Source organism: Ambystoma mexicanum, chromosome 10 (assembly GCF_040938575.1).
Source record: "Ambystoma mexicanum isolate Mex_15411 chromosome 10, UKY_AmexF1_1, whole genome shotgun sequence".
NCBI lineage: Eukaryota > Metazoa > Chordata > Amphibia > Caudata > Ambystomatidae > Ambystoma > Ambystoma mexicanum.
Genome location: NC_090932.1, coordinates 592,498,886 through 592,524,153, shown reverse-complemented (window position 1 = coordinate 592,524,153; position 25,268 = coordinate 592,498,886). Strand labels below are relative to the sequence as shown.

Here is a 25,268-nt window from a genome sequence, read left to right as displayed (position 1 = left end):
TTTGGCTTTTCTGGGTACCCATATTAAACCGATGACTCCATTTCATTTTTAGTGGAAGGAGATTTTAATCTGTGGGCCAAAAATATGACAGACCTGGAGGCATGCGGTCTGGTAAATCTCTTGAAGAGCATAGGTTTTAAACAATGTGTTACTGTTCCCACCCATCAAGGTGGTAACATGTTGGATTGGATTCTGATCAGAAGGCAAATTATCTCAATCATAAATGTCGAAGCCTGCTTCTGGCCCGACCATAAGATCATCACCTTCTTGATTATTACATCAGGCTATGTCACCGAAAGAGCATGCGCATGTGAACAACCTACTTTGCGCAGACTTATTTGCAACGTCTCCCATAATGCCTTTTTATCTATTACCTCTTCCCAGCTCTTGGCGATTGAGGGCACCGGCTCACTAGATTCTTAAACGGCCCAACTGCGCAACATCTTAAATTGTGCCTTTGATAAGTTAGCACCCCTTAAATCGTCCCAAGATAAAAAAGGTTCACACTTGATCGCAAACCAGTGGTTCTCTTCTGACGTCCTGGCACCCAGACAGCTCAAACGCGCAGCCGAAAGAGGCTGGAGGAAGCTCCCCCCTTCAAAAACCTTCGCCCTCTATAAAGTGGCAGCCAAGCATTACAAAGCCACTATCCTTGCAGCAAAAAATGTTAAACTGGAGGAGCACATCCTTGGAGCTAAATCTAGCACCAGAGAACTGTTTCACATTCTCAGAGAATTTAAGGGAAAAACTTAAGAATCTCAGCCAGTTGTGAATGATCCCTGGTGTCAGAATATTCACAACAGTTTTGTGCAAAAGGTCAAACAGCATCAAGGGACTACATCTTTATACCCCCTAGATGTTCTGAGGCTGCTACAGAAGCCAGGTCAGTTAGTAACGAGGTGGAAAGTGACGCAGAGGTTTTCTCCTTTAGGGAGGTTAAAGTCGCTGAAATATCATCCATTGTTGAAAATCTTAAAACCACCTCATGTAGGGGTGACATTTTTCCTCCGTCCCTGTTTAAAAAATATTTTTCTAGCATAGCCGCCCTGTCCCGACATTCATAAACTGCTTGTTTCAAGAAGGGATAGTTCCAGATTGCATTAAGGAAGCCTGGATTTCCCCCTTACTGAAAAAGGAAGGGATTGATTCGCAGGAACTGTTGAACTATCGTCCCATTACCAATGTCCCCTTTCTCCTCAAGACCATTGATAAAGTCGCCTGCACTCAATATGACACTTTTGTTGAGGAAAAGGGCCTATTGTCTGGTAGATAATCTGAATTCAGGAAAAATCATGGCACAGAAACAGTGCTGGTAGATGTCAAATCTATGTTAACTGGAATTGTTTACCAGGGGAAAGCAGCAATGTTGCTGCTGTTAGACCTGTCCGCCACATTTGATCTTGCTAATCATGATAGGCTGGCAGACAGGCTAATTGAGGTGGGCAGATGCTCGAAATCAGCAGCAAACGGTATCTAGTGTTTCCATCGATAAGGTTTCCAACTAAACCTTTTACATCGAAACCTATCCATCGAAAATATATGCATCGAGCGCATATATGTGTATGGTAAAGGGTTAATTTTCGTTCGGGTGGGTTTTCAAGGATACAAAACGGGGTTGGTGGTGCCCCCCCCAAAATACAAAAAAATGCATTTGATGCAAATATTTTCGATGAATAGGTTTCGATGCAAAAAACTTTTGTTGGAAAGTTTTCGTTGTAAAGACCATAAACCCAGCAAACTGGTTTAGATCCTGTTTGGGTCCTAGGAGAGCGAAGGTTGTTCATTGGGATTTTAAGTCAGAAGAGGTGGTGCTTAGTTGTGGCGTCCCTCAGGGCTCCAGCGTGTCCCCACTGCTCTATAACATCTACTCCAAGCCCTGTTTTGATGTACTGGACGGTATGGGTGTCAAATTTGATAATTATGCAGATTACACCCAGATCGTCCTAGAGCTAACAGGCTCCTATGAGGCAGACTCCTTGTTGGCCACCAGAGTCTTTGACGACATAAAGACCTGAATGCGTGCAAACTTCTTGCCATTTAATGACAAGAAGACAGAGATTGTGATTGCTGGCAGCATGGCCAAACTTAAGACCCTCAAACCTCAATATGAAACATTCTTAGTTGGAGGAGCCACCGCCCATGTCTCCACAGTTCCATCATGACACTTGGTGTGGTCTTTGACAGCAACTTAAATTTTGAAATGCAATTTGCTAATATAAGTACCAGCTGTACTTACACAACATATTTGTTGTGGCAGATCCGACCCTACCTCTCAGAAGGCAACAGAGCCCTAATAGCAACAGCAACTATCAATTCAAAGATCAACTATTGCAACGGCTTACTGGTTGTCACTACAATGGCCAATGTAAAAAAGCTCCAGACAATCCAAAACTGAGCTGTCAGAGCAGTGTGTGGCTTAGGACTCAGAGACCATGTATCCCACGCTCTGAGGAAACTGCACTGGCTTCCCATTCGTGAAAGGGTCCAGTTTAAAGCATCCTGCCTAGTTTACAAGTGCCTTGCAGGCACTGCCCCCAGTTACCTTCAGTCGCGTATCAAGAGATTGCCATACAGACGAACATTGCGTTCTAATGATAGAGATCGCCTATTACAACCTTGTTTTAAACTGAAGAGATATGGGGATCTGAGCTTTGATGCCTGGGGGCCAAGAATTTGGAATAATCTCTGCCTATCCATCAGACAATTGCCATTGTCTGCTCAATTTAGGAAAGAACTCAAAACCCATCTGTTTGACGTAGGTGTCATGTAGGCTTTTGCCACCACTTACCCTCCACTGACTCCTACCGGACTGTGACCCTCGGTCAATCTTTCTATCTGTTTTTTGTCTGTATTGTTTGTTGAGCACTCTGAGGCCTGCTGGCGAGTTGGCGCTGTACAAAAATATATTAGAATATAATAGACTAGAATGTTCAGGTCTTCAATAGCCATCCTGAGGCCTGTTCTGCGGCTGCAGCACAGAACCGAAAGTCGGTAAACCACAAAATCCCGAAACCCGAACACCTATTTCTACTACTGTACCCATCGCCAACGAAAGTCATTCAAGGCCACCAAGGGTCTTATCGTCAGCCAGGCCTTGTCGAGGTCCATGGCAGGCTTCACCTTCGTGGGACATCCACAGCCGGAGTAATGGCCCACCAACGGCGACCACCATGAAGACCGAAAGTGCTGCCTTTCTGACACTGCTTGGTTCCTTTCTTCTTGTTGACATCCTAGGGACGATTCCTTCCAAGAGAGGTCAATCCTCAAGGGGTATCATCAAGTAAAGACAAGAAACTCTACCACTTCACCTGCCACTGTGACGAGAAAGAGTATCTTCCATCCTCTGGAATCACTCAGAGGTCCAGATGTGTCTTCGATCCTGTTGTCCTGTGGCTTCCCAGGTACTTCGGGGTAGTGTGCCCTGTAGAAAAAGAAGCAGAGCATTATTGAACATATTTGGACAGGGCTGTAATATAGAAGATAAAATACACCTTAACGTTTCCCTTACAGGTTGCCCAGTTGGGGGCGGTGGGATCCTCACACAGTATTGTGTATCTGCTTTAGGGAAAGCATTCTGCCAATGTGTCTAACCTAATCTGCCTTTCTGCAGTAATATCTGTCATTATCCAATGATTGATCATTTCTATGCTTTTTAATAAATGCCAGCAGTGTATGCATTCTAAATTGAATCAAAAGTAAATTGTACTACTTAGATGTGTACATACTTATTATTAGGATTGTGTTACCTGAGTACAGAGTGTGTTATTTATTAATCTATATATTTATCTGAACCTTATTTTATTTAAAAAAACATCTCATGTAGCTAGCACATGACATAGTGTGTGGACATTCCTTTGTCGGAGCTTGGGGATTCAATATACTTAAGAACCAGCCTGCATCTCTGCCTAAGAGTCTCAGCCTTGGGTTGCTCGTCCATACTACCATATAGCGAACCTTGGCAGGGGTGCTCTGTGCCTCTACCCCAAATGTGTAGGGGGCACAACTACAGAGAACCCCTCAAGTCTTTAGAAGTAGGGAGTGCTAGGGGTCTCTGATATGCAGCAATACTTCTGGGTGGCTGGGGCTCAATAGGCAATTGGCTGGTTTGGGGACCATAGTGCCATACTGCACACCCACACAGTCAGAGTTTGGTTACACCCCTCTCCTCCAGGGGCCCTTGAGTGGGATCAGTTAAGACCACCAGGGGGGTTATGAAGTCTTTGAGCTTCGCCCGCAGGGCACTGCACATCGCTGCCAACGCAGCCAGAGCAGATATACCGTATTTGCCACTGCTCCTGCTTTCCAACACGCCTGGCGGTCTGGCTTTCAAGTTTGAGAGACAAATACACATACATTTAGAGTGCTAGGGCTATCAACCATAGGGGACCTGTTTAGGGAGGTGGAATTTCTAACTCTTGAACAGCTATGCGAGAGAGGTGCTGTTAATAGCGTAACTATCTTCCTATACAACAGGTTCAAATTAGCACTAAAGTAATTGTTCCAAGGCTTACCCCAGGAACTCAAAAGCTCAGAGATCGTTCATGCGATTGCCTCCCGATATATCAAAGCTCCTGCAGTGGCCAATATTCAGATAAGCAGGGGTTTGCTTGAGGTTCCGAATAGAAGGAGGTGGGACGCTGTTTTGTGACATCCCCTTCACGACTCAGAATGGAAATGGGTGTGCCAAAAAGCAGAAGAATATCACTGAATCAGGGCCTTAAACTCATTCACTTCAAATGCCTCCATCAATTATACCGCACACTCCATGCACTGCACAAATGGATTTCAGAAGTATCTGCTTGCTGACCCAGATGTAATGGTGAGCAGATTTTATGCAACTGTTATGGGTTGGGGTCAGGGATAAGGTGACGGAAATAATGGGCTGCATTATACAGAGAAATCCAAAGTTATGGCTACTTATCCTATTTAAGAAGGAATCCATTGAGGAAACAAGGTACCTGAATCCAGTCGACGATTGTAGCCACGAGATTTGTGGCTGTGCAATGGGGTGGGAAGGGCCCACCGGGGGATGAGCCCTGGATGAAAGACTTGGTGTACTATTACAACCTGGCTGAAAAATATGCAGCACTAATGCACGGGCCAGTAGGCCTAGGGACATATGGACTAGACTCAAGTCGTATTTGGCTACAGGAGGTGGGACTAACAATGCCAATAGATAGGCCCTAGTTACTGTTAAACTTTCCTGCAAAGTCTAAAACTACCTCGGGAGCTGCTGGAATTGGGTACCAACTGTATGAATTTGGGAACATGAGTGTGCTTAATGGTATTGGGGATTAGTTCAGAAATTGATTTGATGATCAATTAGCACATCTACCTCCAAGCAATGAAGAGTAATAAGATGTCTAGCTCCCTTGCTTTCCAAGTTTGTTGTACGATGAATGCTGTGTATGTACCTCTGTAAGAAAATCATAAATGGAATAAATAACTAAATTAGAACACCACCACACAAACATACCTGTGTAAAAACAAAATATGCAAGCGTAGAAGGATACAGAACTCTGGGTAATAAATAGGGATGAAAGGCAATCAATAATCACAATGGGCCCCATTACGAGGTTGCCGGTCCGGATACAACGGTACTGGTAAGCTTACTGGTACTGTTGTTACCGGACCGGCAAACTCTGAGTGTGCTCGCGGGTGCCTTTCATTTCACCAGGCCTTGCCTGGCGAAATGAAAAGCACCCGCGAGCACAGCAAGCCTGTAGCACTGGCACGGAAATTAACCTCAAATGGCTCAAATGGGAATGGGGATCTACCAGCACCGGCACCCACGAAAAGGCAATTACCGGGTCCGGCGGCGCCGGAATACCCCGGTAATTGCCCATTCGTGGGTGCCGGTCCGGATACAACGGTACTGGTAAGCTTACTGGTACCGTTGTTACCGGACCGGCAAACTCTGAGTGTGCTCGCGGGTGCCTTTCATTTCGCCAGGCCTTGCCTGGTGGAATGAAAAGCACCCGCGAGCACAGCAAGCCTGTAGCACCGGCACGGAAATTAACCTCAAATGGCTCAAATGGGAATGGGGATCTACCAGCACGGTTCACGATGCACACTCGCAAATCAATTACATCATGATTACAACACAACAGCTGGGGACGGTTGAATCATGCAGGATTCTGACGAGAACCCTTTGTGATAAATCTCCAGTGGTGAGGACTCTCACCAACACTGGTTGCTCATACAATAAGCGGCCAAGGAGATTTAACACTGAGGCCTTGCTAGAGGAAGACGTGGGCAAGGATTAAGGCAGGATAAAGCATTTTTTTTTTAATGTAGCCTTGGCTGACAATTCTTCCACCATATGGGGGGCATATACATGCTTTATTTGAGGAATGTGCATCTCCTGGGAAGCCAGGGTCCTTGAAGGGATTAGGAGAGGTTTGAACCAGCTAGAAGATAAGTTTATAGGAGTGGCATATGCTGTATACCACGAGGAGAGGTGCTTGGTGAGATAGGGGAATGTTGAGTGGCTTTTCGTGAGTTAGTGATCGAGAAATCTGATGCTTCGATGCGAACATGAAGGCTGGAAGGTACTGTGACAAGGATATGCCCGGCTGTTTGCTGGTGAGGCTGATGCAGCATAAAAAAGCACAGCATACTATCAAGGTGGTGCACAATCAAGCAGGGGTCGGGTGTCTAGGTGAGGGAGACATCAACACTGCATTCCTAGGCCACTACCAGTCACTATACACAACCAGACTGTGACCTAATGTTAATAATGTAATATCCCTTAATAATGTTTCCTTGCAATGACTAATCTATGAGCAGGCAGTGCTCCTGAATGCCGAAATCACTTTTGAAGAAATTGCTGAGGCAATCAAATCCCTTCCCAATGGGAATGCTCCTGGAATTGTTGGCCTCACTACAGAATCTATAAAGCCTTTGTGGACATATTGTTCGCATTTTTGAAGGAGCTTTCCGAGGACTGACTGGATTCAAATGTCCTCCCAGGACCACCAGGACAGCACTCATAATGCTACCCCTGAAACCAGACAAGACGGAAGAATACTGCAAGTCCTACATGCCCCTCTCATTATTCAACACTGAGAATAAGGTGTTATTAAAAATACTCTCCTCCTGTATGCTGCAGTTCATGCCTGTGCTGGTTCACCAGCACCAATCCAGATTCATCCCTGACAGACCTACACAGCTCAACCTTCATTGGCTCTTTAATCTGTTCCACTGGGCTAACCGCGACACTCCCTTTGTGAGTGCCAGGCTAGATGCCGAAAAAGGCATTTGACTCTGTCGAGTGGCCCTTCCTCTTGGAGGTGTTGAATCGGATGGAGTTAGGAGCGGGGTTAATAGATATTGTCAAACTCCTCTACTCATTCCTCAAGCAATAGTATGCACTAACAAGAAGGCGTCTGCTCCCTTTGTACTCCAAAGGGGGACCAGTCAGGGATGTCCGCTGTCTCCCCTTCTATTAGCCCTGGCCATTGAATCATTGCCATGCTGGTTGTAGACTTAAAATTTGGACAGGGGTATGCTATTGCAAGAAAAATTGACGATAGTCTCGCTATATGCTGGCTGCATGCTCTTGTTCATATAAAACCCAAGGGAAAACCTTGCTCCCATAATGCATGACATTAACAAGTATAGTCTCCCACCTGGGCTAAAAATCAATTGAGGGACATCTGAGCTCCTCTCGCTCACTCCCAGTGTGGCAAAAACCAGCGAGGAAATGGGATTTGTTTGGCAGGAGTGCACAAGTAAGTACCTGGGTGTGGTGGTATCTAGACGTCAAGGTATTGCATGAGGAGAACTATATAACACCCCTGAAGAATCTCGAGAACAAAATTGAGAAATGATCATACTCCCCATGCTATTTTACATATATCAAAATGTACCAATTTACCTCCCTGCAGTCTATTTCCGCAAAGTTTGAACAATGCTGTTGACTCTGATCTGGGCACACAAAGCACCATGAATATCCTACTCTACACTAACATTACCATATGAGAAGTGTGATGCTGGGAATGCATTGGAGGAATAGTCCTCCTTGTCCTTGTCCTCCACCTCCTTTAAACTGTGTTCTGCTTATTTTCTGCACAGAAGTCCAGTCTGGACCCCTGGCAGTGCTGCTCTTCATTTTGTTCTTAGTGAACCCATGGGATATCCTTAGGGCGCCCATGTGTAGGGGTACAACCCTGTACTCCTACTGTGTGTTTTTGGGCACATGTGTTTTGCCCACAGAGCAGGGTACGGGCTAGTGGCAGCTACATGCTGATGTGACAGTGGCTCTAGGTATCCTCCATTTTTGGCATACCCAGTCCATGCCATAGGAATCAATGGATTCCTACACAAAGGCAGGATGGTCAAAGTTGGCCTCTTGGTTTCCTTTGCCATACCCCCTTGTTTCCCAAAGTCCTGAGAAACCCTGGCTCTGGTACCTTTCCCTGAATGGTTGTTGGGTGGAAGGACCATATATGTCTCCGGGGTTGCCTCCTGCCACACTGGCTTGAGCCTTCCCAGGCGCTGCTTGTTGTGGGTGCACCCTTTGGGTGGAGCCTACCTGAATGGAGTGAGTAATAAATATGCATTCTGTGTTGTGGGTGTCTGGTTCTGGTTGTGCCTGAACCAGTCGTGACTGAAACTGGAATTAATGCAGTGTGGTGCACTGAAAGATTGGGCAGTAGACCCCAATCCACATTCTGGGTTGAGTGCCTGTTTTCTGTTGAATAGCCTGAATGCCTGTGAACCTCATTGGGTGCTACTTGCATAAATGAAATTGTGTGCAATTGGCTGGCTTAGCCTGGCTCAGCCTGAGTGAATGGGTAACGCTTAGTATAACAGAAGGCCTCACACCTCCTTATCAGAAGCCGTAACAGGAAACCTGAAGCTGAAGTAAGTTTAAGCTTGCATCCTGAAGTCCAGAAGGAGGAAGAAGTCTGTGGCTGTAAATCATCAACCAATCCAGAAGCTGTTGTGCTGACTCAAGGACTGAACCATAGAGAATCTGTATAGGCGACCTCTTCCCAAGTACGAGGGAACACTGTGCAACTGCTGCTCTTCACCTGAAGTATCCTGTAAGTCAGTTCTGTGTGCCTGCCATCCAGAGAAGGGATCTTCATGGGTCCAGAAGAGGAGTGCCTGAACCTCTTGAATCCAAGAAATTTGTGTCACCCAGGGTCCGGACGAATGTGTGTGACCACTGGAAGCCAGGTTGCTGAGTCCCGCCCGAAAGAGGGTGTACTCTGGCAAAGTGCTGCTTGTCACCCAGAGCTGTGAAAGTTCCAAATCTGGGAAGATTCCTTCAAGGGGCATCACTGCCACGACATCTGTCCATCTGTCCACGTCAGAAGGTCCAGGGTCGCTGTTTGCCAGTGTGTTTCCCGCCACCAAAATCCAAAGATGTCCAGAGTGTCTAGACTTGATGAGGGACCGCAGTACAGTTCAGTGGTCATGCCACTTTGTATCATTGTTTGTTTTTCCCACGTTGTATTATGCTTCGTGTTTTAGCCATTAGACCGTTGAGTCTTTTTATTTATTTTTAACTACTTGATTGCCTTTAAACTTTCATTGTGTATTGCCTCTTATTGTATCCCAGTGTTTCACCTGCTTATACGCACAATGCGCGTTAAAACAGAAGCTCTTGTCTCTGCACGCACGGCCCAGGAGCTGGGGAACTACAGTTCCCAGACTTCCTTGTAGTTTTGAAATTTGCCACGCAGGCATGAACGTGCCTTGCGCTAACAGGCCGGATTGTGCCGGTTCATGCAAGGGAGGGCCCTCTTTTCTTCCCTTGCACCATCTGCAGTCCGAGTGTCTGTTTAATCTATGCAGGGCTTACAGCCCCGCATTACATGCAACCATAATCTGCAGGTAATATGTCACGCAACGACTTTATCAGACGTATCCAGCAAAACCGCCAAACCAGGCTGCAGGCGGAGAGGCGTGATTAAGCCTTAGACTCCCCCTGCTGGATAAGTCCCATGTGAATGAACCTATCGGGGAATCTCCTCCACTGCGGTTGGGTCTGAGTGAAATGACTTCAGCAGGGACCTCAGACGACACTGCTAATGACCTCATAAACCACAGGACAGCGAAAATGTACCCCAGCACAAGTACAGCTCTGAAAAAGGTGTTATTGAACACCCGTTCATTAGCCAGTCACTATACAGAAGTAGCAGATTATATAATGACAGCGGACGTGGACATAATGCTTCTCACAGAGACCTGGCTGTGTGAGGCCAACCAGAATTTTTTACAGTTGGCCACGCCAGCGGGCTACAGAGCCCTCCAGGTAGACTGGGCAGGGTACAAGCGGTCGGGGGGGATCACTATAATTTTTAGGGACAATCTTAATTTTTTTGTATCCAGCATACCTATACTGAATATTTGTGAGCGCCTATTAGTCAAACTCCATCTGAGCCCTACCTCCACTTTCAGCCTTCTTATCCTTTAACGCCCTCCAGCTACTTTGCCGACTTTCGAGAACAACTTTGGCTTTTCTGGGTACCCATATTAAACCGATGACTCCATTTCATTTTTAGTGGAAGGAGATTTTAATCTGTGGGCCAAAAATATGACAGACCTGAAGGCATGCTGGTAAATCTCTTGAAGAGCGTAGGTTTTAAACAATGTGTTACTGTTCCCACCCATCAGGGTGGTAACATGTTGGATTGGATTCTGATCAGAAGGGAAATTATCTCAATCATAAATGTCGAAGCCTGCTTCTGGCCCGCCAATAAGCTCATCACCTTCTTGATTATTACATCAGGCTATGTCACCGAAAGAGCATGCGCATGTGAACAATCTACTTTGCGCAGACTTATTTGCAACGTCTCCCATAATGCCTTTTTATCTATTACCTCTTCCCAGCTCTTGGCGATTGAGGGCACCGGCTCACTAGATTCTTACACTGCCCAACTGCGCAACATCTTAAATTGTGCCTTTGATAAGTTAGCACCCCTTAAATCGTCCCAGGGTAAAAAAGGTTCACACTTGATCGCAAACCAGTGGTTCTCTTCTGACGTCCTGGCACCCAGACAGCTCAAACGCGCAGCCGAAAGAGGCTGGAGGAAGCTCCCCGCTTCAAACACCTTCGCCCTCTATAAAGTGGCAGCCAAGCATTACAAAGCCACTATCCTTGCAGCAAAAAAAGTTAAACTGGAGGAGCGCATCCTTGGAGCTAAATCTAGCACCAGAGAACTGTTTCACATTCTCAGAGAATTTAAGGGAAAAACTCAAGAATCTCAGCCAGTTGTGAATGATCCCTGGTGTCAGAAAATTCACAACGGTTTTGTGCAAAAGGCAAACAGCATCAAGGGACTACATCTTTATACCCCGCTAGATGTTCTGAGGCTGCTACAGAAGCCAGGTCAGTTAGTAACGAGGTGGAAAGTGACGCAGAGGTTTTCTCCTTTAGGGAGGTTACAGTCGCTGAAATATCATCAATTGTTGAAAATCTTAAAACCACCTCATGTAGGGGTGACATTTTTCCTGCGTCCCTGTTTAAAAAATATTTTTCTAGCATAGCCGCCCTGTCACGACATTCATAAACTGCTTGTTTCAAGAAGGGATAGTTCCAGATTGCATTAAGGAAGCCTGGATTTCCCCCTTACTGAAAAAGGAAGGGATTGATTCGCAGGAACTGTTGAACTATCGTCCCATTACCAATGTCCCCTTTCTCCTCAAGACCATTGATAAAGTCGCCTGCACTCAATATGACACTTTTGTTGAGGAAAAGGGCCTATTGTCTGGTAGATAATCCGAATTCAGGAAAAATCATGGCACAGAAACAGTGCTGGTAGATGTCAAATCTATGTTAACTGGAATTGTTTACCAGGGGAAAGCAGCAATGTTGCTGCTGTTAGACCTGTCCGCCACATTTGATCTTGCTAATCATGATAGGCTGGCGGACAGGCTAATTGAGGTGGGCAGATACTCGAAATCAGCAGCAAACGGTATCTAGTGTTTCCATCAATAAGGTTTCCAACTAAACCTTTTACATCGAAACCCATCCATCGAAAAAACATGCATCGAACGCATATATGTGTATGGTAAAGGGTTAATTTTCGTTCGGGTGGGTTTTGAAGGATAAAAAACAGGGGGTTGGTGGTGCCCCCCCAAAATACAAAAAAATGCATTTGATGCAAATATTTTCGATGAATAGGTTTCGATGCAAAAAACTTTTGTTGGAAAGTTTTCGTTGGAAAGACCATAAACCCAACAAACTGGTTTAGATCCTTTTTGGGTCCCTGGAGAGCGAAGGCTGTTCACTGGGATTTTAAGTCAGAAGAGGTGGTGCTTAGTTGTGGCGTCCCTCAGGGCTCCAGCGTGTCCCCACTGCTCTATAACATCTACTCCAAGCCCTGTTTTGATGTACTGGACGGTATGGGTGCCAAATTTGAAAATTATGTAGATTACACCCAGATCGTCCTAGAGCTAACAGGCTCCTATGAGGCAGACTCCTTGTTGGTCACCAGAGTCTTTGATGCCATAAAGACCTGGATGCGTGCAAACTTCTTGCCACATAATGACAAGAAGACAGAGATTCTGATTGCTGGCAGCATGGCCAAACTTAAGACCCTCAAACCTCGATATGAAACATTCTTAGTTGGAGGAGCCACCGCCCATGTCTCCACAGTTCCATCAAGACACTTGGCGTGGTCTTTGACAGCAACTTAAATTTTAAAATGCAAGTTGCTAATATAAGTACCAGCTGTACTTACACAACATATTTGTTGTGGCAGATCCGACCCTACCTCTCAGAAGGCAACAGAGCCCTAATAGCAACAGCAACTATCAATTCAAAGATCGACTATTGCAACGGCTTACTGGTTGGCACTACAATGGCCAATGTAAAAAAGCTCCAGACAATCCAAAACTGAGCTGTCAGAGCAGTGTGTGGCTTAGGACGCAGAGACCATGTATCCCACGCTCTAAGGAAACTGCAATGGCTTCCCCTTCGTGAAGGGGTCCAGTTTAAAGCATCCTGCCTAGTTTACAAGTGCCTTGCTGGCACTGCCCCCAGTTACCTTCAGTCGCGTATCAAGAGATTGCCATACAGACGAACCTTGCGTTCTAATGATAGAGATCGCCTATTACAACCTTGTTTTAAACTGAAGAGATATGGGGATCTGAGCTTTGATGCCTGGGGGCCAAGAATTTGGAATAATCTCTGCCTATCCATCAGACAATTGCCATTGTCTGCTCAATTTAGGAAAGCACTCAAAACCCATCTGTTTGACGTAGGTGTCATGTAAGCTTTTGCCACCACTTACCCTCCACTGACTCCTCCCGGACTGTGACCCTCGGTCAATCTTTCTATCTGTTTTTTGTCTGTATTGTTTGTTGAGCACTCTGAGGCCTGCTGGCGAGTTGGCGCTGTACAAAAATATATTAGAATATAATAGACTAGAATGTTCAGGTTTTCAATAGCCATCCTGAGGCCTGTTCTGCGGCTGCAGCACAGAACCGAAAGTCGGTAAACCACAAAATCCCGAAACCCGAACACCTATTTCTACTACTGCACCCATCGCCAACGAAAGTCATTCAAGGCCACCAAGGGTCTTATCGTCAGCCAGGCCTTGTCGAGGTCCATGTCAGGCTTCACCTTCGTGGGACATCCACAGCCGGAGTAATGGCCCACCAACGGCGACCACCATGAAGACCGAAAGTGCTGCCTTTCTGACACTGCTTGGTTCCTTTCTTCTTGTTGACATCCTAGGGACGATTCCTTCCAAGAGAGGTCAATCCTCAAGGGGTATCATCGAGTAAAGACAAGAAACTCTACCACTTCACCTGCCACTGTGACGAGAAAGAGTATCTTCCATCCTCTGGAATCACTCAGAGGTCCCAGATGTGTCTTGGATCCTGTTGTCCTGTTGCTTCCCAGGTACTTCGGGGTAGTGTGTCCTGTAGAAAAAGAAGCGGAGCATTATTGAACATATTTGGACTGGGCTGTAATATAGAAGATAAAATACACCTTAACGTTTCCCTTACAGGTTGCCCAGTTGGGGGCGGTGGGATCCTCACATAGTATTGTGTATCTGCTTTAGGGAAAGCATTCTGCCAATGTGTCTAACCTAATCTGCCTTTCTGCAGTAATATCTGTCATTAACCAATGATTGATCATTTCTATGCTTTTTAATAAATGCCAGCAGTGTTCTAAATTGAATCAAAAGTAAATTGTACTACTTAGATGTGTACATACTTATTATTAGGATTGTGTTACCTGAGTACAGAGTGTGTTATTTTTTAATCTATATATTTATCTGAACCTTATTTTATTAAAAAAAACATCTCATGTAGCTAGCACATGACATAGTGTGTGGACATTCCTTTGTCGGAGCTTGGGGATTCAATATACTTAAGAACCAGCCTGCATCTCTGCCTAAGAGTCTCAGCCTTGGGTTGCTCGTTCATACTACCATATAGCGAACCTTGGCAGGGGTGCTCTGTGCCTCTACCCCAAATGTGTAGGGGGCACAACTACAGCGAACCCCTCAAGTCTTTACAAGTAGGGAGTGCTAGGGGTCTCTGATATGCAGCAATACTTCTGGGTGGCTGGGGCTCAATAGGCAATTGGCTGGTTTGGGGACCATAGTGCCATACTGCACACCCACACAGTCAGAGTTTGGTTACACCCCTCTCCTCCAGGGGCCCTTGAGTGGGATCAGTTAAGACCACCAGGGGGGTTATGAAGTCTTTGAGCTTCGCCCGCAGGGCACTGCACATCGCTGCCAACGCAGCCAGAGCAGATATACCGTATTTGCCACTGCTCCTGCTTTCCAACACGCCTGGCGGTCTGGCTTTCAAGTTTGAGAGACAAATACACATACATTTAGAGTGCTAGGGCTATCAACCATAGGGGACCTGTTTAGGGAGGGGGAATTTCTAACTCTTGAACAGCTATGCGAGAGAGGTGCTGTTAATAGCGTAACTATCTTCCTATACAACAGGTTCAAATTAGCACTAAAGTAATTGTTCCAAGGCTTACCCCAGGAACTCAAAAGCTCAGAGATCGTTCATGCGATTGCCTCCCGATATATCAAAGCTCCTGCAGTGGCCAATATTCAGAGAAGCAGGGGTTTGCTTGAGGTTCCGAATAGAAGGAGGTGGGACGCTGTTTTGTGACATCCCCTTCACGACTCAGAATGGAAATGGGTGTGCCAAAAAGCAGAAGAATATCACTGAATCAGGGCCTTAAACTCATTCACTTCAAATGCCTCCATCAATTATACCGCACACTCCATGCACTGCACAAATGGATTTCAGAAGTATCTGCTTGCTGACCCAGATGTAATGGTGAGCAGATTTTATGCAACTGTTATGGGTTGGGGTCAGGGATAAGGTGACGGAAATAATGGGCTGCATTATACAGAGAAATCCAAAGTTATGGCTACTTAGCCTATTTAAGAAGGAATCCATTGAGGAAACAAGGTTCCTGAATCCAGTCGACGATTGTAGCCACGAGATTTGTGGCTGTGCAATGGGGTGGGAAGGGCCCACCGGAGGATGAGCCCTGGATGAAAGACTTGGTGTACTATTACAACCTGGCTGAAAAATATGCAGCACTAATGCACGGGCCAGTAGGCCTAGGGACATATAGGCCCTCATTACGACCCTGGCGGAAAGGGTTTTACGCCGGCGTAAAGCATGGCGTACTTTTCCGCCAGACTACGAGTTCCCGTAGCGCCATGGTGATTTTTTCGCCTGCTTTTCGCAGGCGGAAAAATCCATGGCGCTACGGGACTTGTTGTTAATTACGCCACCGTAATTTACGGTGGCGTAATTAACGCCTTCCCCACTCCCATTATACCCTATGGGGCAAAAATGGGAATGGGGAAGGGTAAATGGGGATTGGGGACTTACCGCCCCGCCAACCTCGGAATGGGGCGGTAAGTCCGCCAACCCCCATGGCGGAGTTGGCAGCTTTGCGCCATGGACCATGGTGCAAATTGCACCATGGTCCTCCGCCAGGGTCGTAATGAGGGCCATAGACTAGACTCAAGTCGTATTTGGCTACAAGAGGTGGGACTAACAATGCCAATAGAAAGGCCATAGTTACTGTTAAACTTTCCTGCGAAGTCTAAAACTACCTCGGGAGCTGCCGGAATTGGGTAACCAACTGTATGAATTTGGGAACATGAGTGTGCTTAATGGTATTGGGGATTAGTTCAGAAATTGATTTGATGATCAATTAGCACATCTACCTCCAAGCAATGAAGAGTAATAAGATGTCTAGCTCCCTTGCTTTCCAAGTTTGTTGTACGATGAATGCTGTGTATGTACCTCTGTAAGAAAATCATAAATGGAATAAATAACTAAACTAGAACACCACCACACAAACATACCTGTGTAAAAACAAAATATGCAAGCGTATAAGGATACAGAACTCTGGGTAATAAATAGGGATGAAAGGCAATCAATAATCACAATGGGCCCCATTACGAGGTTGCCTGTCCGGATACAACGGTACTGGTAAGCTTACTGGTACTGTTGTTACCGGACCGGCAAACTCTGAGTGTGCTCGCGGGTGCCTTTCATTTTGCCAGGCCTTGCCTGGCGAAATGAAAAGCACCCGCGAGCACAGCAAGCCTGTAGCACTGGCACGGAAATTAACCTCAAATGGCTCAAATGGGAATGGGGATCTACCAGCACCGGCACCCACGAAAAGGCAATTACCGGTTCCGGCGGCGCCGGAATACCCCGGTAATTGCCCATTCGTGGGTGCCAGATTTTCTTGCCGGTTTGGAGGTAGCCTTCCCGGTTTTACCGGTAAGGCTACCTCCAACCTCGTAATGAGGCCCAATGTCTGGAAAAGGATATATCTTGTGCGAAACCGGTTAGAAGATGCAGCGACAGAGATTTAAAGTTCAAGGGTGACAAAAGCAGCACCAGCGGGTCCTGGTGATTTGAACAGTGTTGTATGGGTTTGACGATGTTCAAAAGTGGTTCTGTGGTGATCAACTGGGATCTTGGCTATTCTAGCTCTTAGGATGTTGGGAGTATCAATCCAGGAGTTTAGCGACAAGAGGAGTCATTTTTCTCTTTTCTCTTTTCACCCAACACTGGGGAGGCTGGCCAAACCTGCAGGCGTACTTCACCACAAGTGAGGTCCTGGGTATTGGTGTGGCTGGCAGAGAGGAAGGTCGCCCCAAAGTGCATGGTAATGGTTGGGGAGCAGAGCTTGCCGAAAAAATGTCATCAAATACCTCATTTCCACCGACCCCTAGTCGCCTACCTTTAGGTCTATTTCGTACCTTGATCAATGGAGTCTCACTCGACTTTATATTCTCATTTAAACTTTGTGCCTCTCGGTAACCTGTATATTTGTACATTGCATATTTTTCTAACCACATAAATCTTTATTGTATATCGTGTATATTTTATAACTACGGATACTATGTAAGCCTTTATTGTATATATTGTATCTCTTGTAACTATGTAAGCTTTGCATTTTCTTACTGCGCCCTGTTACTTACGGGTCTGGTGCGCAATAAAAGTGAATAAACAAACAAACAAATTTAATCTTCACCTCACTGGCATAGGGCTCTGGAAAGGTCAACTCTCCCAAAATAATTCTTCTTGAAGGTCCAAAGTGATTCCTAAAGTTAATCAAAGAACGGGTGGAAAACCCCCTCTTTTATAGGCAAATGCCCACATGTGGTTGGGCAAAAGCAAAACTGCTTTAAGAGGTCCAATCTCTGTCCCTGTGACAAGTGGTCTTGGACTTCTTTTTCCATACTCAAAGTGCTTTGTGCTAAAGGGAGTGGAGGAGACCGGAAGGAAGGAGCAGTGCAGAGAGAAACAAGATTGTGGAATCCTTCCCCAAATGTATTGAGCTTGCACTGTGTGCACTAACCCTGTACACTTCTCAGACCCATAGCATCAAAGGCCCTTTGGTATTCAACACCCTTGTGTGATGTTGTTCCTTCTGTGAAGGATGTGCACTTTGATTCCAACTTCTCAGTACAACTCCTGCTGGGGGTTATCCTGCTGGAGAGATGTGGTACCTGACCTTGGAAAGGATCAAAAGAGGGGCATACTCTGTACAATTCCTTTCTTGCTGGATCACAGGGACAAGCTGTCTGACCAGAATACACACAACCCTTCCACAGCTGTCCTGGGCGCAGTGTTGACACATGTATGATACAAATCAAATGTGGCTTTAATAATCATTAATAGCCATCATACCCCAAACTCTGTTATAGTTTATGTTTAAAGATTACACTGCCACCAGGATAGTCATTCCTCATATTTATGTAGTTTTGCAACAGGGGGTGCAGACTGTAAATGTAGCATCTGTGCTGAAGTGACTTGGATGCCACATCAACTGTTAAAAGGGTTCATGTGACCTTTGCACCTTCTCTGCATCCCTGAAGAGTAGGTGCTGTAGATGAGGATACTAACGCAGCAGGGCAGAGGCTATGCCTTTGGCAGGGAGCTTTGGGAAAGGCAGGGTTTGTTTAGCAGAGCACCCTTTCTGGGATTGAATTTCCTGCATTCTTTTATTTTTATTTTAAAGTAAAAAATGCCAGGGCTTCTAGACCCTTTCCAGATGGCAATACCTCACAGGTGTGCTTTCCATGACAGTGATGATTTATTAACAGCCCAGCATATGCTTGGCACCAGCTCAGCTACCACTGGCCAACATTTGCCGGAGGAACTTTGAAGAGATGACATTGGACAAAATCTTAATATTGTCTTGTGAACTCTAAAGAAAAAGGGAATTAAAGCAAAAGGATCATCAGTGAGGGATAAGACAAAGTAATGCAGAACTATGTAACAAATACATGAATACAACAACAAAATTATGTATTCTAAAGCACAAAACATATTAGATAAATGTGTGACAAGGCCCGTCCCCCAACACCAGCTAAGGTGTCACAATGGCTGCGGGCGGACCCTCTCCCAGGCCCTCCTTTCTTGAAGTTGCAGGAGCTGGACCCACACCTGCAGCAAGCTGCTGACTACTGCAAGGTCCTGGAGTGTTGGTGCAGAGAGGAGTAGGTGGAGACAGGGGTATGCCGCACTAGAACCGCGGGTCAGCGCATCATCCTGGAGAGAAGTGCAGCTCCAGCAGACTGCATCTTCTGGAGCCCATGCTGGAGCCTCTGCTTGTAACCACCAGGGATTCGATTTAATGAAAAAGGATCTCCATAAAGGCCACCCAGCTAGTGGCAACAGTTCCCTGGAAACCACGTTTTCCTTATTCCCAGGGATGCAGCAAGGCTGCAGGGAATAAATCCCATTTCAAGTCTCCCCAATCCCCTTCCTGCCACACCCTTCAAGCAAGGTAAGAAATTGGCCAGGGTACGTGGGTCAATCCTGGGAGGGGAGGGCTATTTAAAAGGAAAGTTGGGGATGGTGGAGTGTAGGTTGTAGTTGGGTGGAGGAGGACGCCGAGAGACCAGAGGAGAAGAGTGTGAAAAAAGTGCGGAAGTGTTTGGAGAACGGTCTGTGGAGTAGTCTGAGTGTGAGGAGTGAATGAAATAGTGGTAGAGCAGGAGTAGCGCAGCTAGCGGTAGTTGTAAGTAGAGGTAGTGGTAGTAGTAGTGGAGAAGAGGTATTTGTAGTGATAGTAGCCGGTAGTAGTCGAGGAGAGAAAGAATAGTAGTAGTGGTATAGTGGTGGAGGGGGAGCGAAGCAGTAGTAAAAGAGTCGGAGTAGTGGTAGGCACAGTGAGGTAGCAGTTTTAGTGGAGAGGTAGTACTAACAAGGAGGTGAAGTAGTATGGAGGAGAGGTAACATTGGAGAGAGTGCTATGCTGTTAATTGGAGGGTAGTAGTTGGGGAGAACGGTAGGAGGAAGGAAGAGAAGGAAAATAAGAGAACATCTGATGGCGGAGGTCAAGAGCCGGAGTGAGAGATACGACGGCCAGTAGAGTGGTGGGGAGGAGAGCATCATGGAAGACCACTGTGGAAGAGGGCCAGGTGAGACTGTGCATGCGAGCTGAGAAATGTGAACTGTGCAAAAGGAGGCACCATCCATGCACTCCCTAGAACACTGAACGAGGCTAAGTAAGGGCCAGTTAGAAGACCCCTAGGGAGTCAGACAGCCAACATCTCAGGGAACACATTAGTAGCTGAAAGCAGAAACACAGCAGGGGGTCATCTAGCCAATAGCCCTAACCCGCTATGGATTGCTGGGTTAGGGTGGCGGTAAGCCAGCGGAGAATAGAGACATGGACGGCCCTACTGCCAAAATCCAAGTCCTTGGTTGGCTGTACCTTCCCAGACATGACCCCCTCAGCCAATATATTTGATGTCAAAATAAACTCCATTTGAATGACAGCAAATGTATGCCATAGTTACAGCTTTCATGCTCAAATGTATGGCCTGGGTAAAGCAAGAGCAGTAACCATCCAATATATATATATATATTTTTGTAAGTATCCAATACCTATTTTATTTATTTTTATCTGAGATCAAATTCTAAGCGCGGATCCGGGTTTCGAACTTCTGTTACTCTGTGTGGTCTTGTCTCTAAGATCAGCGCGTTGCCCCTGTGCTAGTCTCAGTTCAAACATCACGTAGTAGCAGGCTGCGAGTTCGCTATCACTCAGGTCGGCAATCTGGGTCTTTGATTTTCATTATGGGAAACACTTTTGTTCAAACGCAATGCGTGCAAAGCACAAAAACAGCGAAAGATCTGTTCCTGAAAAAGAAAAGGTGATCCGACTCAAATAAAAAAATGCCACTCCGGACATTGAGGAAGAAACAGCTGTCGTAATCAAATCTATGGCGCTCCATTACCAGCTATAAACGCCTATTCTTTATTTGGTGTCTCCTTTTCTTTTTACTCTCCTTCTTTCTTTATGATGTAGCTTTTTGTTGTTGCCGCTTTTTAGTTTCTTTTATGCCACGCTTTTCTCTTTGCATCTCTATGATTCTTTCTTACCCTTTCACTCTATTCGTCTGGCCTCCATTCCCTCTACTTTCACTCAGTTACCTCTCCTGTCATCTTTATTGCTATTCCTAAACCCGTGTTCTTCTTCATCTGTCACGCCATCTCATGTGCACTCTTGCCTTCGTCCCTCGGCTACATTCCTTACTTTATCGTCTCTCTTTGCATCTTTCATCGCTATCTCTCTCATATGTTTCTCGTCCCTTTTTCATTCCATGGCTTCCTCTGCCCACCCCCATATCGTTCTTTCTCCCGTACCGTACCGCACCCATGCACACCTATTATTTACTTTCTTTCTCACTATCTACCTTCCTTCACCTTTCCAAACGTTCCTTCCTTTTCACATTCCTCTCTTACCCCTCTTTTTTTTCAGCCGCAGGACTTCAGCTTTGCATCACAGAGACAGGTGTACCAGGACATCGGTGAAGAGATGCTGCAGCATGCTTTCGAAGGCTACAATGTATGCATTTTTGCCTACGGCCAGACGGGGGCAGGCAAGTCCTACACAATGATGGGGAAACAAGAAACGGACCAGCAAGGCATCATTCCACTGGTAAAAACATGTTGCCCGTGAATATCTCTGACTGCATGTGTTCTAGCACCAAAGGAGTGCTGTAGGTCAGAATTGATTTCTAAATGTGAGGTTTGGTGTTTGGCTCTCAGTATGGAAATATTAGGGTGTGCATTTTTGGGTATGCTGTTCTCTAATAATATATTGTTCAGCAGGTCACACGTGAGGTAGATTGGCAGAGCTACGTGGGTCAGGGTTCAATGGTATGGGAGGCCGAGGCTTCCTATTATCACTTTCCAATTTCATTCTAGATTGCAGTAAGAAATGTAACAAACTACCATTCCATAATCCCATTCTAGGCAGATTCTCAAAAATGTACTCAAATATAAAAATCGCAGAGAATTGGCTTTTTTCATTTGCCCTCATTGCTGAAATGTGCAGGTCACTTCTTTATGTTAATGTTAAAGGATATTTGTACCGCGCACTATCACCACCGGAGTGGTCCCCTGGCGCTCTGGCGTCTCTGAAAAAGAGAGAAGGGGGGGTGAGTTAGTGGGAATAAGCTGCAAAAGTGCAAGAGAGCAGTGATGTGCTGATGGCAGCCTCAGCCTGGTGGGTCCGTTGGCTGGGCTTGGGGTGTTTTACGGTCAGTATTCGTCATGTGCTGTTGTGCAAGTCTATGTTTGGTTTGTTTTGTTGTTGCAGTGTAGTGACGTTTGTGCGGATTGCGGTGTTTAGGTTTGTGGTTGTGTTTGGTTAGAGTTTGAGAGGTGTATGCAGAGGGATGAAATTGTTAGTGGATTGGTTAGTTGGTATTGCTGTCCTTGCAATTGTGTCTAGGTTTGATGCTTGCTATCATTCACTATTCCATCCGAGTGTGGCACTTGCTAATCTTCAGTATTCTGTCTAGACGTGAGGCAGGCCAGTGATCACGATTCTGAGGCAGGCCAGTGATCACGATTCTATCAAAGTGCGGCACCTGTCATCACACACAGTTTCATTTAAGTGTGGTACATGCTAACATTCACAATCCTGTCTAGATGCGCGCAAGCTAAATTAAAGAATTCCATCTAAGTGTGCCAGATATTAACATTCACATTTCTATCTAGATGTGACGGAAGCTAAATTAAAGAATTCCATCAAAGTGTGGCAGACATTAACATTCACATCTATCTAGATGCGATGGAAGCTAAAGTTAAGAATTCCATCTCAGTGTGGCAGATGTTAATATTCACATTTCTATCTAGATAATAATAATTTGGCATTTATATAGTGCTACGAACCCTCAGGTGTGTGGTGCTCATGTCAAAGCGAGTGCTCTACTTGCTGTGCCAGAGTGCTCTGCTTGCTGTGCCACTTGACTGGCAAGATGTGACAGAAGCTAAAGTTAAGAATTTCATCTAAGTATGGCATATGCTAACATTCACATTTTTATCTAGATGTGACAGAAGCTAAAGTTAAGAATTTCATCTAAGTGTGGCACATGCTAACATTCACATTTCTATCTAGATGTGACAGAAGCTAAAGTTAAGAATTCCATCTAAGTGTGGCACCTGCTAACATTGTTACACCTGTCTTAAAGGTGACCTCTGCATTTCAGGAGGGGTTGGACAATAGTGCAAGGATGCGTGGTCCAGCCCCCTTGCTAACATTGGTGCCAGGATACTAATGTATGGCAGGCCCTCCCTCGGCAACCACGTGGTTGCTGGGAACTGGCCTTCAAAGATTCCATCTCTGTGAAATTCTCGAGAAAAAAGCATTTGCATCGAAATGCGCAGAAACGCCGACTTATTTGCGTTATCTATTATGTGTCGGTGTCCTATTTTAAGGTATCTCAAATGTTCATATATCAGTAGTACGGTGCTACTACATTGGTGTTCGTTTGGTGATTTAGCGTAAGATATTGCTTTGCAGGGTAGGGTCCATGCATTGATGGTGTAGGCTAGAGCCAAGCAAGCAATCTTTGTGAATTAGGAACAGGTAGTGAAGCGCAGAGCAGATGCACTGCTTTCAGGGCTAGAGAATAGCCTGCAGCAGCGTGCACCTGTGCTCAATCGATCAGGTGTTATGACTTTGGATGTCCACAATCTGCAAACGTCACACTAAGAATAAAAGGGGTTGCTGCTGCATGCGGGGCTAGTCCCACACCTGTGAAATGTGTGTCGCCACACGTTATTAACGCCACAGGTAAGGCGAGCCAGACCACGCTCTGGATACTCACCCGCAGCGCCGTAACAACTAGCAATGAAGGTGCAGCGCCTCCCACTCTTCTCATCAACCCGGCTGCCCACTCACCACTCTGGTGCCGTGGCAACACCGTGATGTAGTAACACTTCTGCTCACCGCTTCCTGAGCATGCTGAGGTAATGACACTCTGGGGGTACAAGCTGTGCCCCTGCACATCAGTGGAACCTGGTGGTGTAGCCCAAAAAAAAGGGGGAGATCAAAATAGAAAAGCGCGATATAAACAATTGGGGACTACACATTTTGCTCCCATCAAGTGGCCATCTTGTGACTCCTGGCACGCAAAATCCACTGGGTGCTTCCCGGGAACCCTGTGCCTGAGTTTGATGCCATTGAGGTTGCCATGCTAGGCCCATGATGAGACCTTTAGGTTGAGCACCTGGAGATGTTGTTCATCGTGGCACGCAACGATGAGGATGATGCTAAAAAGTAAATGTTCTATTCTATGCTCAAGGTGAGGTCTACCAGATTTTCGAAACTCTGCAGGAAGGCCTGTAGGCCTACTTCTGCCATTTGTCAACAGTGACTATGAAAGATGCTGCCTCCAACAAGCTCACCAATGCCGACAGAATCTCTTGATGCCAATCATGGCAAGCTTTGCAAGCTGTCTAGGTCTTGTGGGTTGAGTGATGAGACTGATTGAAAAAGTTGGCAAATCATTTAGAAAGTGCCTCATTACAATTACACTGTCAGAACCTCAAAGAACCAGTTCTTTCATTGCAGAGGATCAAGGACTTGGGCGGTGCGCATGAACTGGCCACAACGTGAGCAAAACGCATGGAAGTGCTGTTTAAACACTTCAAGTGAAGGAGACTCATGCCATCTCTTCCAAGACCCCCTTGTGCTAAAAACAGCAGTTGCCCACAACCTCTTGAGATTCAACATTCAGAGGAGCGACACATGACCTGCGATGTCTGCGGCAGTTCGCGCCAACATATGCAAACCGTATACACTCAGGTAATGCAGGACCGCTCCTTGACACTTGGCACATTCTATGTGATGCTAGCAGCAAAAGATACACTACTTATTTGAAACATAGCAGAAGATTTGGGCCTGGTCCATTTTGTATACCAAGTTCACCAGGAGGACATAGGAAAGCTCATCCAGGGCATAGAGTGCCTGAAGGGTCAGGAAGTGCGGTTTCATATGTATTCCTCTGTTCAAACGGTAGCTTTGCGACAAAGGAGAATTAATTTCACCTCTTGAAGAAAGTCCAGACCGAACTTCAAAAATTTAAAATGCCCAACATTATTGAGAATATTGAGGGGCCATCACTGAGTTTCCCAATCATAGTGGCTTGCAAACCCAAACAGTTGGTTGAGGTTCGCGTCTGTCTGTACATGTGGCTTCTGAAGAGGGCCATTCGACAGGAAAGACAACTTGCCCCCACCCTGGATGATAATATGGTCGACCTATAGAGTGCAACCATTTGCTCAACCACTGATCTGAATGCCCATTGCCATCTAGTTCCGCTTCATGTCAACTTGAGGGCCATCGCCTTATTTTCCTCCCACATTGGGATTTTTTAGTACAAGAGGCTTAGCTTCAGAGTATCTTCAGTGGCCAATGTGTTAGCATACCATCAGAAGGGTGCTGGCGGGGCTCCCTGGAGTCCTCAATGTCAGCGATGAAG

General features: G+C 45.9%; 1 protein-coding gene across 7 annotated transcripts in view; it reads left to right on the top strand.

The window, feature by feature from the left end:
- The window catches only part of KIF1A (kinesin family member 1A), a 4,129,412-nt gene that overhangs the window by 427,763 nt on the left and 3,676,381 nt on the right, over positions 1 to 25,268 (top strand). For all 7 annotated transcript variants that reach the window (XM_069618139.1, XM_069618143.1, XM_069618141.1 and 4 more), the window contains exon 4: positions 21,254 to 21,433. In XM_069618139.1, the coding sequence (XP_069474240.1) occupies positions 21,254 to 21,433 (180 nt within the window). The remainder of the gene's footprint in view (positions 1 to 21,253; positions 21,434 to 25,268) is intronic.